Source organism: Aspergillus pseudonomiae (genome assembly GCF_009193645.1).
Source record: "Aspergillus pseudonomiae strain CBS 119388 unplaced genomic scaffold BDV37scaffold_143, whole genome shotgun sequence".
Lineage (NCBI taxonomy): Eukaryota > Fungi > Ascomycota > Eurotiomycetes > Eurotiales > Aspergillaceae > Aspergillus > Aspergillus pseudonomiae.
In genome coordinates this window covers 40,946-59,607 of record NW_022476135.1, presented here as the reverse complement: position 1 = coordinate 59,607, position 18,662 = coordinate 40,946, and the positions used below count along the sequence as shown (strand labels likewise).

The following is an 18,662-nucleotide window of genomic DNA, read 5'->3' as shown; positions in this document are numbered from 1 at the left end:
ACCAACAGAAAACCGTCCAAATGACCTAGGAAGTAAGAACCCATGTTTCGAATGGGGTGCCACGAGGCTCCTTTTTCCCATCCTCCCGCATAGTGTACAAAACGGGTTCAAAGTTGGAAGACGAAGCATATTGCCGAATCAAATGTCTCCAATAACAAGACTCCGCAGCTGGAGTGAGATACCGGTCACGGAAAGTTTTAACTGCATTGTTTGCTATGCGTTCCGCAGCCTCCGGGTTGTCTATGAGAAACTCAATTTTGTGATCAAGATCAGAGAAGTCACGTTCAACTTCAACATAATTCGCTTCAGGACCAGAGGAGATGAGAGCGGCATGGTGCGCCTCTTGCCAGATCAGCTTGTGCGAGATGACCACCGACCGACAATTGAGGAGATACTTTCCACGTCCCGAGAAGCTGCGCCCTTCTGTGTGCGCCAGGAACATATACCGACAGTGCTCTTCTATAGGTAACAGATTGAATCGGATGTCATTTTCGTCATCCCAGTCAATAACCCGTATACTGGCCCAGCTCCTGCCCTGGGCCGCCTTCAACAGTTTGCCGCGCACCTCGGGGTTCGTGGCAATGTTGCCACGCCAAACAAGTTGCTTCTTCTTGTCTTGAAAATGCATGCCAGGGATAACTTGGCCATCGACCGTTACTTCCCCATCATCAATTGCGGCAATCCGGCGTCGCGCATCCTTATACGAACCGACCCTGACTTCCGGCCATGACCAGTACCCAAAATCTGGCATCAGCCAGACACTGGTATCTTCATCGCGTTTGGAGTATGACCAAATTGGCCCTTCTCCGCTGCTGTAGTCTTCCGTGGTCAAAACAAACTCAACATTCGGAAGACGATCTCGATCCGGGAATGAGGTCAATGCGCGCTGTAATGAATTTAACGTCGCCTGCCCCCGCGTGAAGGTGGCAGGCATGTTGCCAAAATCAACAATATAGAGCTGCCGTAGAATGCCGAAGTCAATACATGGGTTTTCCCTTGTCCGAATTCCTGAGAAGAACCAACCTCTCCATGATCAATAATACCCCTCACCATCCCATCCTCCACCGTCATGCTATCCACATCCTTAAATTGAATGGGATTGCTTTCTCTGAATGAGGCAGACTTATCGAGCTCAACAAACAGTTTCGGAAACGCAGCGCGGCACTGTTCTTCGGAAAGCCCATGATCATTCCCATCTTTTTCGACCTGAAACTCCCAGGAAGAATCATTTCTGCATGTAGGAGGAAAACTCAATGGAGACTGCTTGACAGGGGCCTTTAGCGCATATTTGGCGACTTCGGCTGAGTATCTGGTGCTGAAGATGAGGAATGTGACGGCGATCAACGAGCACACGGCACCTGTACCCAAAAAGCGGAGTCGGGTTGATTGGCCTTGCGACCAGCGCATTTGTGGTGTATATATTTTTCTGTCACTATATATTTTTATTCCTTCCTGGGCGTCGCCCTTGTATATGACCGCCTCGATCTCTGGTGATTCAATAGGTAGTAGGCTTATCGATCTGGCGGTGTTAACGATATGCAATTAGTTCTAAGGTATGCTAGTCATGCAATGCCAAAAAAATAATCGTCATGTCTCATTCATAACCTCATTAAGTCATGGCCCACGGTGGAAGTATGTGTATCAGAACACATCGGTATGTCTACTCCTCCCTCGCTTGTTGAGGAGTCAGCACCGATATGACGAGAGGGAAGGTATGTTCCCATGGCAACAGATGGGTAGGCCAATGATGACAGGCCTTCTATAGATTCTGAGTCTGGGCTCTTATGGATGCTTACTTAATACTAGCAAACACCAACTTAGCCAAGACATTGCCATTACTCTGGAATCCCAGTGGAGATTTACTTCTACTCAGGAAGCTGTTTACTATATAAACAAAGGCTGCTGCCGCCTGCGGACACCTTAGGCCTCGTGTCTATGCTCGAAAATACTCTCAAATATGTACAGGGAGATTGCAAGTTTCAGATGTATCAGGGGTATCTCAAAATCAATCAAGAAAATGTATCACGAAGACAAGGGGTAAGCTTAACAAACGATAGACTCCAGGCCCGACTCTTAGCCTTTCACGGGATACAAGAAACCGAGCGTACAAGAGACAATATACATTCGCGAATGGGCGGGATGCGAATCAGACAATCAGAGCGCAATTTCCCGGTTTCAGTGAGAAAGGCAAATGGGCACGTCCAGCGCATACCGCAGAGATCGCCCAACGTGTCAAGACATCATATGAATACAAAGGCGACGTTTATCATCTAGAGCGGTTGCCAATCGCCTTGGGCGCATTGTTGCTGAAGTAACTTTCATCAATCTTCAGAATCCATTCGACCTTTTGGGCCTCGGTCCGGGCAGCGAAGAGGAAGGTGTTTTGGGACCCATATACAGCGAATACATTGGGACGGCCCTTAGGTGATGCGCCTTGGTCAGCCCCCCCACCTGGACCATCAAGCAACCGCGCAAAATCAGGTGCATGGTCAACACGCGAATTGCGCAGGTTAATGGCATTTATCTCATCGCCTTCAGCAGAATAGATATGAAGATACGGGCGACGAAGTTCAACAAACCGCCGCACCCAATGACTGTTGGTGTCGTCGGGCGTCAACAGATATCCAGTCTTCAAGGAAGATGTGTTCTTAGGAAGGGTCTGAATGGTCGCAACGAATCGTGGCTTGAGCGGCACTTCTTCGGAGACAGAACTCGAATCGTCGCCCGAAGGTGGTTGCTTGGCGCGAGAAGCGAAAGCTGCGCCTCCTGCAGGGGGCTCTGTATTGCTTCGGACAAGGATGGTCTCAATGGGATCGGTTTTTGTGGCCCAAAGTTCAACGTACTTTTGGAGAAGTTTGGTTTTGCGATCGGTAAGCTCCAGTTTCCGAAGAGGAGTCGACCGCCCGCTCCGCGGAGTTGACGGTGCGAGACAGTGGGCACTGAGGGCCCCTTTGGCGGCGTTCAGCTCGGCAATCCGTCGCCTTCGTTTGCGAGCCGCCACGTAATCCCGCACAAGCGAGACCTTCCGTGGTGACCAAGTTGTCAAGAGTTCCTCTCCCTTCACATAATCATTTTGCGTGTTCATGCGCCACAGATCAGCCGCTCGCTTTGCGGAGACAGGTCGAACAGCCAATGAAAACATACGGACCGTTGAATGTACAATCCGAGCCGAGTTGAAAAACTGTTTGAACATGGACTGGGGACGCACATATGTGCGGCCCTGGATCTGAAGGGTCAGATCCATCTCGAACGGAACACTGTCCTGTAGCCTTGACGAGATGAGCTCCCACCTAACAGTCACCTGTACACGATACTTATCCGCAGTGACCCGGTCTAAGAGCAGAGAGCCATGCAAGCTGGAGTCCCATTGGCCGATGATAGCAACATTGGATGTTCCATCCGCATTGTCTTTTCGCATTGGCTCTTGCACGAATTTCAACGGAACGTCAGGAGTCTGAAGATCCTGATCAGGGATTTTGCCCCACGGATCAAGCAGCCGGACAGACCCTACACGAATATTGATGAGGTCATCCCATGGTAGGCTCTCGGTTGAACTGTACGTAAGATTGATCATGAGCCGACGTTGAAGACCTTGATGGAGCTGGTATGTGCCTGCATCAAGATTATTACTCTGTACTACTTCCACAGGGAGGTAATCGCCCGTTTCAGCCAATTCAAGTAGCTGCGTCCTCGCGAATACGTCATGTCTCTCCTCCGAGTAAAACTCTGACTCCGGGATCCGAGGGGTCTTGCGTTTCTGTGGGGGCGGCTCTGCAGAGTCTCGCATATCATCCCAACTGAGAAGTTTGTCAAGGTGCATCTGAGTTACACGCGCGTAGACGCAAACTTTCAAAGCCGCCGAACGCGGGCTAGAAAGCGGTAAACTCATGCTGTGCACGCTTTCGAACCTAACTGGGGATTCATCAAAACCATTTATCATCTGGGTCGTTGTTGCGCCTCCTTCCTCAGAGATGCCCGGCACGAAAAGTTGCGCATGAACGTCAGTTCCTTCCCATTCAGCGAACCCTACCATATCACGCATGACAACGTTGAATTTGAGAGTTGACGATGGTGCTTGAGCCGAAGACGGTTCAAGGGACAATCTTATGATGCCGATGACATTCTGGGTGTAAGGTGAGGTAACTTCAACCGAAAAGTCTTGGACACGTGTCTCAAAGACTGCCGTGAGCGGAATATCGGCGTCGCCCACCAGAGAATACTGCGGAGAACAAGGTTCAGAGAAAGGATTTTCAAGCTTGAAATGTTGAATGTAGTCTGGGCGGTCAATATACTGGTGCAACTGACGCATAGCTTGAAGGCGGCGTTGAAGTTTCTCGATAGACCAGAGATGGATAACGCATTGTTTAAAGTCGATCACGCGGACCGCAATGCAAGGCTTTTTAGCCTCGTCCAGCACAATATCCTCATCCCCAGAGATCCCGTTCAGCACGAGATCATAGGATGATGCCATGTTATGCCCATGATCAATGATCGCAAATTGGAAGACAATATTCTTATCCATGATATGGCTCATTACTTGGGCTTCTTTCAATAATGAAGCATGTTGCAACACCTTCTCCGCCATACGAACGTAATTCTGCTGCGACCAATGGAGGAAAACATTTCTTGCGATCTCGAGTTCCCGTGGATCCAGCTTTGCAAAACCGTTTTCATATATTTTCGGAAGCGGTTGGCCCATGTCTTTTATGTGAGACTCGAAAACTTCCTTTTGTTTCCTCAGTTGCTCTTCAAATTCCTCTTTGGCTGCGCGGAGAGCTTCTTCCATCCGAGCCTTTTCGGAACGAATATCTTCAGCGCCTTGGCTAGAGGACACTTCTGCAGTTCTTAATTTTTCTTGGTATTCTTCCTTTTGCTGGTCTAGCTGACGTTGCATGTCCTGACGTACGGACTGTAATGCCGCATCGTCTGCGTTTTGTCCCTCATCCTCGTCCTGCGGACGAGGAGTTCCAGGCATCGTTATGGCAGTGTCAAGAGAAAAGTTGTCGATGGTGCCATTCGACATGTATTTATCCCGAACTGGATATGAACTAAGAGAGTCGGAATCCTCTTCGTGCTCCACTAGCGCACGGCGTGTTGCCCTTACTTTTTGCACGTCCTCAAAAAGGGCGTCCAACTCATCATCCGGCATATGAGATATGTGATCCGGACCTAACACAGCACTGACAGCTTCTCGACGAGCATGGAGCCATTCCGATTCACGCCCGCGTTGTGAAGGCATTGGGGAGTCGGCTCTGCTAGAATCACCGTCGACTTCTGAGCCTCCCTTGCTCAACGATCGATCATGGGTTTTACTCGGGGCAGGTGAGCCAAGCTGACTTGTGGTCACAGAGTGACGGAGCAAGCTCTGCTCCACCCTCTCGGCACGCGCTTCTTGAGGGTGGTTGAAACGAAATATATGGAAGTCACCTAGGATCACTCGGAAACCGCTTTTCAATCGTTTGGGTTTGTCAATGCGAAGACCATTCACCATAACAGCTGCACCTTCCCCCGGTACAATAGTAACGATGTTATCCACATTTTCAAATTTACAATGATTAGCAAGTATCTTAGAGCCGTTCAACCGGATCTCCACATGACTTCCTTGGTCCATGTTACCAACCATGGTAGTTCCCGGCTTGATATTATAGACGAGGCACTCAGCAAGTAGTGGATCGTCACTAAGATTGACCAAGTGAGGCATCTTCTTCGGTGTACTTAAACCAATAAAGCCCTTCTCGATACTGATACCCAGCTCTTCCAAAGCAGCCTCACGTTCTTTGTGGATCTGTTCAGTTTTTACCAACTTCTCTTCCCAAGTTTGATTCAGGTCCTTGTAGAGCTTTTCGCTTTGGTTAAGCTGCTCAACGATTTCTGCTTTGCTGACTTTGGTGACAGTTCCATCCGGTTTCTGGATAGAGACAACTTGCTTCTCCAAGGGGGTGTCTGGAGGATAATACTCCTCGGGAGGTACTCCGCCGGCTGCTGCCGCTGCGCCGCCCACTGCTCCCGGGGCTACACCACCTCCAAGCTTGGCCCTAAGCTGTGCCAGCTCTTCCTTCAACTCTCTGATCATCCGCGCATTTGGATCTTCATTTACAACAGCATGGTTCTTGATTCGCTTGGCGGAGTCGGCATATCGTAGAGTGCTGAGTGTCTCTTCAAAATTGATATCTGCAGGTGAAATTGCGGCAATCATAGCCGTCATGGAGTTGCCTCCTAAAGAGTCCTTCAACAGCCATGTGAGGACAGAATCACGGTAAGGAACCATAGAGGCATTTTTCTTTTTGCCAGAAGTCACATCTGCAAGTGCAGCAATCACACGTCCAAGTGTTGAAAGTGAACGATTGATCTCCGCACCTTCCTTCAAACGAGCACCAGTTGCCCCGGTAGAAGTTGCTCTTTCTGATCCTGCGAGATCGACCAAACTAATCCTCGACACTTTCTCCGTATCCATCGAGGTCTCCGCGTCATGACGTTTTTGTGTGAGGGTAAGCGTGAAGACAGCATGGGACCGACTAGACGTTTCATTCATATTTGTGGCGGCGACAGTTCTGGCCTTGTTACCTTCGTCCATCAAGTTCTCGATCTCTTCAAAAGAGCGCACCGCCAGCTTGGCAAGGTCTTCGACATAGGGACCAGTCGACGGGTGCTCGCGCACTTTTAGATTCCCTTTGTTTGATGGGTTAAGAAGGTCGCGAACTCTTTCGTTGTAGATCTCTAAATAGGAAACTTCCACTGTGCAGCCGAGGTTCTTATCTTGCTGAATCTCAGTGATGCGCTCGAACATGGACTGGCAAATCCGAGGGATTACTCCATATTCTTTGCCATATCCCATCATGGAATAGGACTTTCCAGAACCAGTCTGACCGTACGCGAAAATGCAATTATTGTAACCCTGAAAAGCATTATCTAGAAGTGGTACGCCTAAGTCATCGAAGAGATTGTCCTGACCCGCATAATTTGGGGCATTTTTATCGAAAGACCAGTATGATCGGTCGAAGGCGAACGTCTTTGGCCCTTCTACAGCACCCTTCCCACCACCAGCTTTTCGTAGTTTATCGACGGCACCCGGTGGCGGGATGAGTACGGTCTGGTTTTCTTTCATCTGAACGATACATTGTGCCCCTCTATCGTTTTCTAATTTCAATGAGATGTCTCAGCGAGTTGACCTTCAAGCATGCGAAGCACGGGCTCCGCATGTATCGCAATGTTGACTCACCTCTGCTATTAAACGGCCGTACTCTCACCACCACCTTGATATTTCCACCACCTCCTGGAGCCATTTTGACCAATCCCCCATGCACTCGGGGACAGTGATATACCGTCTGCTAAAGTGTTGTTTCTTGGAGGAGAGATAAGAGAAAGGTAGCGCAAGCGAAAGCAATCAAGAGAACACGAGTCGCGAACGCCTCGGGGAGCGCCGCCCGATAGAAGGTCGCAGCCCGGATAGTCCCGTGTTCGCTACACTACTCTGGATATGTTGTGTGCCTTTCTCGGTTTCACTTCGTGGACATAGGAAGTTGGTGCTGGGTGTCAACAAAGACGTCATGTACAGTACATATGTCTCTGGGAAGCTCCGGCGCGTCTCAGGAGCAAAATATTGCGATAACACCGAGCCCCGTCCGTAACCAAGCGCGCGACCGATGTCGATAGATTATCTTTGGGAGGGAGTTCAACGAGGAGAAATTGTAGGACAAGGATAGGTCGATTGAAGGTCTAGCCGACTCGCTCCCCCTTCGCAGGCAAGGAAAAGCCGCAGGAAGACCGAAAGGGCGGGCGGATTAGATAAGCGCCCCATGAGATCCGCTTCCAATCATCCATCATTCCTAAGAACTAAAAGTGATATTTGAAATGTACATATTGTGGAATCCGAATAGATATCCTAAGCAAATCGGTGATTCCTGTATATGACGTGCACTAGTACGCAGGCACACCATGGCTTTAATTCTCGTTAGTTCCCGATCCATCCTTCAGCGTATATATTTATCCATGAAACACCCATTGTTTCTCCACATTGTTACCTACTTCAACATCTTCCAGTCCTTTCTCTTCAATCAAAAAACTCTGTGGATGAAGACAGATATATATAAATATATATATCGCTTTGTGTCTTTGTTGTATTTTTTTTGTTGTTGTATGCAGTTCTCCAAGGCAACTACGGCCACATGAATGCTCTCTTACTTACCTATATTAGAGAGTAAACTTAGTCGCTTTCATTATATATATTTCCCGACCTACGAGTGAGTGATAATGTATATAAGCTGTTCTATAACTATAATAAAACAATTAAGCCTTATACAAAGGCAAATATATCACGCCGCTAGACCAAGACAAATTGAAATGAATAGGGAGCAACGACCGGACGTAACGCTCAACAGAGTGATTATGGCAATATACAGCTAACTTCTCTACCGGTTATATAACACTAGACAGATCTATGAATCTCAACAGTAATGAACCCGGGCTACTACATGCAAATTTCCCAATTTGAGGTTCAGTAAAACCAAGGAAGTGGTTCAATGCTCTGCGACCCGCACATTCTAATGCCGCGAATCAAGACTCAAATATGTAGTAGGAAGAGGGCGTGTAGAGGAGATGAAAAGGGTTAAGACACACAGAAGATTCGGGATAGGATGGTAGGGAAATATGAAGTTCTCACAGTAGGTAGTGACAATCAAGGTTTGAGGCATCTAAGGCACCGAAAGATATAGAACACCCCGCACCTGATCTACGTATTTGCTTCCCTCCACTCCGAATAACGCATCATCTATTATACTTTGCTACTAAAGAATAAAAATGTGATTGAATATAGATTGTCTATTAAGTATTTAATATTGTAGTAGTTTATATTAGTGTTGATCTCCTGTGACTTGCCCATATACACCACCTGATTACCATGTGAGATGTTGTTTGGGCATAGCCCCAAGTACAGTTCTCGGGCTGATATATCCAAGTTGTAGAAAGTTACTATGGGTTATGATTGTTATATGCTGGAGATTCACTGTATACTAGACCACAAATAGAGCCGCTTCCTCATGTGTTGTAGAGGACAAAGATCACAAGGTACGAGATAAATCCGAAATTATATGTTTAGTTCTCACACATATCTCGAGCTTGTTTACCTGTAGCATTTCATTTATCTACCAGAATATCTCACCAGAAAGGTGGTGTTTGCACACAAGTAACCAATTTAGTTTTAAATATACTGCATGTACAGCTGGCCCTTCTGCTGTGGACCATCATCTTATGGACCTATAAGAACTAGACATGTATCAAGCGGTGAACAATGATTCATGGTAGCCTGATAAAGTCCATAGGATACTAGTAGTCTTCGCACAGTATATAGCATTGGTGCCTGGATGCCCAATCTGCAGTGCTCCATGTAGTAGAGGCCTTGCGGGGAAAGATTAGAAAAATAAAATTAAATAAATAACAACAAAATGAAATAAGACCTGCTGAATTGAATAGGTACATGCTTTTCATCCCAGGAAGATAGTCACCTTGATGGTGCATACATTGGCCCATCAATTCTTTACTCTGCCGCTACCTCACCTTCGTTCTGTCATACACTGAATGTACAACGAAAGAGCTGTACCCCCCTACGTACGTATTCCGCATGGAACTATGCAAAAAGGAAGTGAAAATAGTCAGGGAAGGGGAAGTTAGTTGCTAATCTTAGATCAAATCCAAGTTCTGTCTCTTTAACCTCGCTAGAACGGCAGCTTTGTCCTTGGATGTAGACTCTAGGCATTCGCCGAAGGTATTTTTTCCAACCGAGAAGATATTAAATGACCCCTGAGCCCTCAAAGTGCTGTGTATGGCCTCTTGCTGGAAACTTGTGACCTAGAGTCGGACTGAATTAGCCGCAGATCCTTGAAATGTGATAGTGACAAGTGCAAGCTTAATGGATTGCCGAAAAGATTGCATGGAGCGGCAACAAGTGTTTAATCTCAGCTTCGATAGCCAATAGATCGGTTCTAGCGCCAGCATCACAATGAGTACCATCGTGTAAAGGTGTGAATAGGCTTAGATGACTTCTTATTGGGTACTCACCCGGGACAAGATCTGCCTGCTCATTTCACAACCCCCTTGCGATAGTCAGGAGGTGCTGCGTTGTTTCCCAGCCCAAATTGCGTAATAGCATCAGAGTAGCATCTTCCTGTGACTGGTAGTATCCGCTGTACAAGACTTTTGGATCTTGCATCCATCCAATGGAATACAAGTGAGCGCATGTCAGGCTTGCGCATAGTTAATATCACCTGTCACAATGGTCTGTAAAAAAAAGCTAACCACGTCAAACAATACAGTATTCCTCCGTACCTGATAGCTACAGGGCAGAATGTAACATCATGGCATGACTGTCATCTTGAGGTCACGCATTTGGCAATGACTTACAACCGTTTAGGCTGCGAGGCTTATGCATCCGCCTCTTACCCCATCCACGTCTTTTCTGCAACTGGTTGAACCTAGTATTAGGATGCTAGCACCGGGGTTTCCCTGTAATACCTGAGAGACTGTAGCATCGAACATATTCGAGGTGTAAGCTCGAGTTAAGCTCCCGCTTGCCATTACCAGGACATACCCAAGAGTTTAAATCGCTCGTTTAGATAGGAATGATTACCCGTAATTCTCTATTGAACAAGGGTATAATCCTGGGTTTTTGTTGCAGAAGAAACTCCCCTAGTTTAGAAAATAGGCCCTTTCTGCTTTCTTGAAATGCGTTCAATATGACCTCCATGCGGGCCATGAAATTTCCTAACTGGCAGGCCACGTGAACTGCACCGAATAGACAAACATCCGGAAGGTGATCAGCACTCGTCACTGTGGCCAAAATGACTTAGAATTCGGAATATATCATACGGATATGACCTGTTAGAAGCTTGTATGCTTCTCTATATCTGCCGGAATTGTTGAACAGGATCCTGTGCTATACCCTTGCGGGGCACAATTGTTGATTGGCTGTACTGTACAACCTCTGAGAACATGTTTATCCAAAGACAAAATAGATATATATATATATATATAATGACTATAGCGTTGAAATTCTGAGTTGTGCTGCTCATTGACATCGATACAGATCGACAGATTTGGTGAAACCTTTCAAAGTCACGAGTGGCGGATGGCTCTTTGTCAAATATCAGAACTAGAAAGATGACACAATGACTAGGATGTGGATCCCGAGAGCAATGTATTTCTAGACTGAGGAGCTGATCTCCAGTACTGAATCGAAGGAGACGAGATGAAATGAACGAGCGGTAAATGAGCCCAAACAAATGTCAATACTACCAGAGATCGGCATGAGAATGGGATGCATGGTTGGCCTAAAGCTATGAACTGTAGGATATATTTAGGACTGATGTCAACGTGGAGAAACGACTTACCGTGCTCTGAAGCTTAGGTCAGGCTCAATTGGCCCCTCGACTGCGGGTACGTCTTACTGCTTCCATAAATCAGGAAGGAACTTTATTCTAGGCTGAATCATTACCAATCTGATTACTCCGTACAGTTATACTTGAAGTTCTATAATTACAGTGATATTACGGGGTACAGACTTTTGTGCCCCGCAACTTTGGGTTGTTGAAAAGCGGTGTGCTCGGAAGTTCGAGTACATTTGACGTCAGATGGCCAGAGCTTTATCATGAACATACAGTGCGTATGAAATACATGCCACATACTGTATTGAGTGCTTCGTATTTATACAGGCTACCAGAACCACGCACAAACCCCTAGTTCATCTGGGTAGTATGGGCACATTGTAAATAATTTTTAGTGAGATACTGCAATGTATGAGGCCCACATTAATCATATAGATTTAATGATAAAAGGTATACTTGGAGGAGAAGGGTGCCCAGGACTTCCTCCGTATTTCGATATAGAAATTACAGATACTATTCTCCACCATACAAATTGCCCCGGAACCTGACACGGAATCCGTGCATCGAGTGGCTAAATTTCCACACGTGGTGTGGGACAGATCCGAACTCAAGCTGCTTTCCTACGGAGTATACAATATTCCTGGTACGGAAACAAAGCTCCAGATACAATCCGTACAGTAGGTAAAGCTTTAGCGTGGCCTGGTTATAGCAATTATTTTCAAGCGACTTTGATCCGTCTAATGTATCAATATGACACTCACAATCCTATGAACTGATCAATAAACACCCGCGAAAAATAAGGAGAAAGTAAAACGAGGTTGGTTCTATTCGACAAGCTATAATGACCATTTCGAAATCACTATAACATCAGCGTAGGTGAACATAAGTCTTTTCCATACATATATCATTATTATCATTAGTATTATAGTATGTGCTCTTGGGGCGGTTCCTATACCATCTGTTCGGATGCGTTTTTGCCTCGTATCCTCAGATTAACATCTACAGGGGTCAATGCAGGAGTCACCTATTGTTCATGATCTCTCTCTTACTGGGGTTAGGTAAAAATCAATGGATTTTCAGAACCGCATATTCTTCATAGAGGTTCCGGATGATTCTGATTTTGTCTCGTACCCATCACTGTACAGTTGTTTAATGCGGTCTAACATTATGTTACTGCTCAGTGACAAGTGATAGTAGCATCGCTGATACGCGGGCTACGTACATCCAAGTTCGATTTGCCCGAGTGTCTTTCCTAATCCAGAAATGTAGCCGAAGCTCCATGTTCTCACGAGATCCGCCGAGATCCTGTAATAAAAAATGTAGGAGACCACTCTGACCAGAGTAAGTCTATACAGTATCGAGCACGACTCAAGAATAACGCTTGTGGGTGGGAATAAGACATTTTTTATAAGAGATGTTATTGCATGTGTAGAATTCCTTGCTATGAACTACTAGTAACTCCCACTATCGGTATGGATTAGGATAAAAATTTCCTTTTCTGACATGTTATCTGTGAAGCCACCTAGGACAAAGTGCTAGTAGAACTAGTAATCCTCCTGTCAGCGTGCTATTGCATAATTCGTAAAAACGGACCGACGTTCCTTGGAAACCAATGAGGGGTGGCTGGTAGGTTTGTCACTGACAGGGTTAAATCCCGAGGGCGATTCGCCGGCTCTGGGTTGCACATGATGTGCGTCACAAAAATTCGGGATGGCCGGATTTACACCGGCATACAAGAAAGTGATAACAGAAAGAGGGTAAAAGGAAAAAAAAAAATTGATTCTTTTATTGCTACATGCATCTAGGGGGACAATTGATATTTAGGAGAAAAAAAATTGTGGTGGTATCTAGTGAATGCTTTCTGAAATATTTGTTCATGGTGAATATCAATCTTTACATAGTACTACCTACTCTGTACTAAATACTGATAACTCATCCATAATCAAAAAAACATGGTTCCCATATTTCTATCTTACATAAACCAAATCAAAGAAAAGTGGGGCCATGCACGGTGACAATACGGAACCGTACGGGGCCACCTATGAATCGGTCGGTTGGTCTGATTGCCTCGCCGCCTCGACCGCTAAACGAGCCGCCGAGCCAGTCAGCTCGTCAGTGAACGCGTCCGGTACAAATGCCCCATCGCCCGCCCCTTCTCGTCGCTGCGGCTTTCTCTCTCTGCTTCCTCTCGTTGGTCATCCAGCCATCTCCAGTCCCTGCGTGCCCTCCAGTCATCAACTTAACTGGCCGCACAGAACCCATTGGCCATCTGCCATTTTCTTTTTTTTCCTACTCGTTCACGCTGGGGTTGGCTTCTGATCACTGATCCTTTCGTCCAACCCAATCGTTGTTTTCTTGCCCACCCCCCATCTGTTTTCTCCTCGTGATTGATCACTCCCGATCATTCTCATTTCGAAATTTCCACGGTTGTGGTCGAATCATCGTCCGTAGGTACGTGGAATATTGCTTGCCCCTTGCTCAGCATTGTGTAGTTTTGTTTTGACGTGACTCCATTTTGTTTTATCTTATCATTTTCATGCTTGATCCTGCTTTATGATTTGAGCACCTTATTCTGGTCTGCACCCAATCCCATTACACTCTCCCTCTTCCCGAGGTCTACTCGACAAATCCCATCACTTTTTGCGCCTGTTGTATTCTCTAACTACCGCGCGCCCATTCTACCCCCTCGTTGTTGGCTTTCATTCTCATTTACACCACTGTCTTTTTACCCCACGAATCATATTGCTTCGCATGCGCCTGCGATTTTTTCCCCATACTGTTTTGTCTTCCACCTACAACAGCGCGCGCTTGCCCAGAGCTGAAAACCTGGTTCAACTGTTGGGCCGTTCACGGATCAATCCGGACCGGACTGACATCAGCGGCAGCCCACACTCGCGGCGTAGAAACAGCTTTGTGCTGCCCGCCGTCCTGTTGGTAGAGGTCGCGCTCTCATCACCCCGCGAATCATCATCCCTCCCAGAACCTCCCGTGACTGGAGGCTGTGGTCAAGTCCCATCGCATCACTTTTTCCTACATCACTTGGTGTAGGGATACCCTTCTGCCGCTCAGGTAACTAATAGCCCTTTCAACGTGACCCGTGTTGTTTTGCCTTTCACCCTAATAATGGCCTGCAAATCGGGACCGTTTTCACCTCACTATCTACCTTGTTACCCATCTGCAAAGCAAAACAATGACCCGACAGCTATGTCGCATGTATCCAAAGTATATTCCATTTTACGATCCCCCCCGAGGGTTCAATGCTGGCTTGTGCATTTTCGATTTTCCATGTTTATCCTCGTCGCGTTCTGCTTCTATTATGATCCCATCTTCCCCACTCCATGATGGTCCAATCAGCACGCGTCGGCACTCTATTTACTTTGTTTTGCGCACAGTATTCTGACGACCTCAGTCCTCTCCATAGGCGCGCAGTCCCTTTTACATCGCAAGCTGGAAAACAGTTTTCGAATCGTTTAGGACTGTTTGTTTACGCGCGCGCGAAATCACCCGCTTCCCTTGCACCTAGCGGTGATTGCGTCGTATCTTGTCAAGGTATGTTGCCGGCTGCATCATACTTCCCGCTTGCCAACGCATACATCCTTCAGCCCTGAATAGACTAAACAGCCACGATATCACCTCCCCCTCCCCCACCACCTGCCCAGACTCCCTGCCATGACAGCGCACAAATCAGCAGCTGAAAGTTCTAGTTGGTGGAGAAAATGGATGCTGATAGTTTTCTGTACTTTGATCTAGTCGTGCAGACCATCTTTTAGGCTTGTTTTGGTATCGGTTCCTTCTCGAGTCGCATTATAGCCGTGGGAACCGGGAGCCAGGATAGCCTCATCCACCTGGCGCAAAAATTCGCTAGGCCACGCTGGTAGCACCGCCTCATATCGCTATCTTCTGTTTCAGCCCCGCCTAATACGGACGTGGCCGTGAAGTCTGATCGAACAAGGATCAGGACCATATTACGGAAGTTAGCCTGCCAGTTGTCGTCTCAAACTCTGCGTAGCTTATTATATTTCTTTCCCCCTGCTTCTACCCCTCCCTTGTTTGCCTCGTGCTGGCGATAGACGATCGTGCGTCATTAGCAAGAGCATCGCATTTCGTCTGACAACGCATCAAGTGCGACATACTGCCGAGGGCACCCTGGTCCGCTGCATTAGAGCCCAACCACGTTACACCCTGAGGTGAACGTAAAAAAGATTCGCACAAAAGACTCTTCGTCTCCAGAAATTGTTCGAAGTTATTTCGGCAAACAGGCGTTGATTTTGGGTGAAATATTTTTTTTTCTCGCCGATAGTTGAACTCTGTATCGGCAAAACAGAAACCCAGGTAAGCGCCCGGTGCAAGCGCCTTGTCCCCATCCAACCCCACTGGAAGATCCAGTGATCGGTCAGCGCTGCGCTCCGTGCTGACATTTAGTGAGCGCCTGCAGACTTTCGCATTTAACTCGTCGAATCATCATTTGCAAAGAGCAGCTACTCTCCGCGGCTGTCCCTTTTGTGCGCGACCGTGATATCCCTCGAGTACAACAGCGCTTCGACATCCTATCATCCTTTTGATCTCTTCTACCTTATTCTAAATAGGTGGCGTATATCCACCAATTGCTCACAGCCGTCGTTGCCATTGGTTCCATATACTTGGTGCCTGACAGCTGCATCAGTCCAATCACGGGACTCTTTGGAAGCGTGACGGGAAGCGCCGTCGCGACTCCATGATGGAATATCCTCCACAATATCAACAGCCTCATGGCCAACACCCGCATGCCCCCTCCCACATCGCTGCCCCATATCAAGCCGCACCCCAGAACCCAGGCTCAACGGTGGGTTCGATGGCCTCTCCCACCAATCCCCAGGCACATATGCAGCAAGCCCATCCTACGCACCAGGCGTCTCCCATCGTCCCATCGCAGTCTCACTACCAACAGGCGCAGAATGCGCCGGGCTCGGTACACCAGCAGATGAACTTTCCTCAATCGTACGGGGTAACTACAGCGATGCCCCAGACGTACGGCATCTCGCCAACTCAGGCGGCGGCTATGGCTACTGCGGCGGCGTCTGGGCAATTCTACCCTCTGCATCAGGATTCAATGGCTGGCCAAATGCCTCAAGGGCCTCGTGGCTCGCCCCGTATGGCTGGAGTGCAACAGGTGAAGAATGAGCGGAATCCACGCTCGCCACCACAAATGCCAGGACAAATGCCTTCCATGAGCTCGCAAGTACAGATGCAGCAGAATGCTCAGATGCAGCAGCGTCGCATGAGCCATGTGGGTAGCCCCCACGTTCAAACTGCTCAACCGGTCCTTAATCATGTTGGTCGGCCTTCAGTGCCTCCACCTATGCCGCCCCCACCTCAGCCTGCGGTGCAGCAAAGTCAACCTTCTCCAGAGATGGCTGTTGGCGCCGTAGAGGAGTCCCCTCTCTACGTCAATGCAAAGCAATTCCACCGCATTTTGAAAAGACGCGTTGCTAGACAAAAATTGGAGGAACAACTCCGACTCACGTCTAAGGGCCGTAAGCCATATTTGCATGAGTCGCGTCATAACCATGCCATGCGGCGGCCACGCGGTCCTGGTGGTCGATTCCTGACGGCAGACGAAGTCGCTAACCTGGAGAAGAAAAATACCGCGGGTGGACAAGAGAATGTCGATAGCAAGCCGACCGGTGAGAATCCTCCGTCGGCACAGAAAAGAAAATCTAGTGATGTTAACGATGAGAACACGAACTCAGCGAAGAAGGCGAAGACTAGCGTCGCGAAAACGAGTACCAGCGCTGAGGAGAGTGAACATGAATCCGCCGAACCATCCGATGAAGATGGTTGAACAATATGTCGAGGCAAATATTGCTTTCCATATTATTAGCGCATCTTTGTCCGCTCCTGTTTTTCTTTCTTTTCTTCGTACCTATTCATCCTTATGATTTTATGGATGGATTTGTTTATGTTTGCTTTTGTAGCGAGCGATGTGTGACTATTCACCTATCACGTTTCTACTACCATTATCCGACAGCAACCAGTGTTATGTCTGTTTATATCGATATGTTATGTTGGTACGAAGTTTCCTATTGTTTTCTAAAGAAACCTGTTTATGTTTACTTTACCGGGAACGCATGTATGGAATGAATGTTTTGATGGCCTTCTCATTTTGTTCTTGTTTTTCTTGGTTTTCTTTTCCTATCTGCACCATTTCCATTTCTTCAGATGGTGAAACTCTTGGATGATCTATGATGCCCAACACGTCGTGCCTTTAGCTATATGCCGAATCCAGCCTTCCTCTCGTTGATCAACCTGCTTCTGAAGGTTGATTATGAGATGAGTTGTGGGCCCAGATATTACTATGACGCAGTTACGTGGAAGTTGGCATAGTTCCAATGCCACTAAATATTGCCGCATACTGCAATCATCATCATTACTTTTCTCCTTCGACCTGACCCTGCCTTTTGAATCTTCTTTACTGGGCTTCTGGGTGGGACCTAGAGAGGAACCTAACATTGGTAAAATTACCCTACAGGGATTCCCATGGCGAAGCAATAAGGTATAACAGGTTGGCGTCCCTTTATAGTGTCGTACAAAGGGACGCGATATGTGAATCTCTGGAGCAAGAGCTGGGGACCTTTCTCCTACAGTGAGTTTCATTTGGTTACGGTGTCATGGAGGCATGGGAATAAACCCCGAAGAAAAGGGAAAAAAAGGAAGAGGGAAAAGGAAGAAGGTCCAAAGGTGGTTGAGCATCGTGTCCGTTATCTAGTCGGTTCTCATTCAATCCTCCTTCATTGTTTTGTGGTCTTTTCTTTTTCTTTTTCTTCTTTACTCTTTCCCCCCCTCTCATCCTTTCTTGGGTTGTTTGTATTGTTCTCATGTGGTTTTTGACGGATGATTCCCCCCCTAGTCGTGTACAAATATCAAGACATACTTCTCGGCATTGCTAGCTTGGGTGTCTGGGTCAATGACTCGGCACTTGACAAATAGCTGTCTTGTGAATACAATTAGAATTGGTAGACTTAACCCATCAAGATTGACTTATGGAAACTATATGTTGTGGTAAACATAAGGGCTTTCCAAGAACATTACCTAGATAGTAGAGGTAGTACTTACTACTAGTAGTAGTAGGGTATGTCAATCGCTCCTAGGCGTAAGAGATCTATCCATTCCAGTTGACACACGCCTAACCCATTTTGGTTTAGGAGCGGCTGTCCCGTCCTCCAACTTTTCGTTCTCCAGCCTCATGTGATTAGTCATTCTCGTCCTCATTCCATTCCTCACTCGCCTTCAGCTCCCAGCTTTCCGCTT

The 18,662-nt window shown here is 47.2% G+C and overlaps 4 protein-coding genes across 4 annotated transcripts; 1 reads left to right on the top strand and 3 right to left on the bottom strand.

The window, feature by feature from the left end:
- Positions 1-25: 25 nt before the first annotated feature.
- Positions 26-1,407, bottom strand: BDV37DRAFT_291701 (DUF821 domain protein; the record flags this gene model as incomplete). The annotated part of the gene is made up of 2 exons (XM_032089008.1): positions 26-958; positions 1,024-1,407. The coding sequence occupies 2 exons, from the start codon at positions 1,405-1,407 to the stop codon at positions 26-28; spliced, it is 1,317 nt and encodes a 438-aa protein (XP_031935068.1).
- Positions 1,408-1,880: 473 nt separating this feature from the next.
- On the bottom strand, positions 1,881-7,714 carry BDV37DRAFT_265024 (kinesin-3 motor protein uncA). Its single transcript, XM_032083731.1, has 2 exons — positions 7,220-7,714; positions 1,881-7,137 (listed from the first exon to the last, which is right to left on the bottom strand). The coding sequence occupies exons 1-2, from the start codon at positions 7,281-7,283 to the stop codon at positions 2,267-2,269; spliced, it is 4,935 nt and encodes a 1,644-aa protein (XP_031935067.1). The 5' UTR covers positions 7,284-7,714; the 3' UTR covers positions 1,881-2,266.
- A 1,984-nt stretch (positions 7,715-9,698) lies between these two features.
- On the bottom strand, positions 9,699-11,423 carry BDV37DRAFT_265022 (uncharacterized protein). The gene is made up of 3 exons (XM_032083730.1): positions 10,861-11,423; positions 10,054-10,776; positions 9,699-9,977 (listed from the first exon to the last, which is right to left on the bottom strand). Exon 1 carries the CDS (start codon positions 11,067-11,069, stop codon positions 10,893-10,895), a length of 177 nt encoding a protein of 58 aa, XP_031935066.1. The 5' UTR covers positions 11,070-11,423; the 3' UTR covers positions 9,699-9,977; positions 10,054-10,776; positions 10,861-10,892.
- Positions 11,424-15,562: 4,139 nt separating this feature from the next.
- On the top strand, positions 15,563-17,395 carry hapB (transcription activator HAP2). The gene is made up of 2 exons (XM_032090765.1): positions 15,563-15,707; positions 15,811-17,395. The coding sequence occupies exon 2, from the start codon at positions 16,090-16,092 to the stop codon at positions 17,194-17,196; it is 1,107 nt and encodes a 368-aa protein (XP_031935065.1). The 5' UTR covers positions 15,563-15,707; positions 15,811-16,089; the 3' UTR covers positions 17,197-17,395.
- The last annotated feature ends 1,267 nt before the right edge of the window (positions 17,396-18,662 follow it).

What these genes read in the sequence shown, in the direction of transcription:
- hapB (XM_032090765.1), top strand. Translation starts at nt 16,090, where the DNA reads ATGATGGAATATCCTCCACAATATCAACAGCCTCATGGCCAACACCCG.
- BDV37DRAFT_265022 (XM_032083730.1), bottom strand. Translation starts at nt 11,069, where the DNA reads ATGTCAATGAGCAGCACAACTCAGAATTTCAACGCTATAGTCATTATA.
- BDV37DRAFT_265024 (XM_032083731.1), bottom strand. Translation starts at nt 7,283, where the DNA reads ATGGCTCCAGGAGGTGGTGGAAATATCAAGGTGGTGGTGAGAGTACGG. An exon ending in ACGGCCGTTTAATAGCAGAG is followed by an intron (nt 7,138 to 7,219) that starts GTGAGTCAACAT and finishes CATTGAAATTAG; the next exon opens with AAAACGATAGAGGGGCACAA.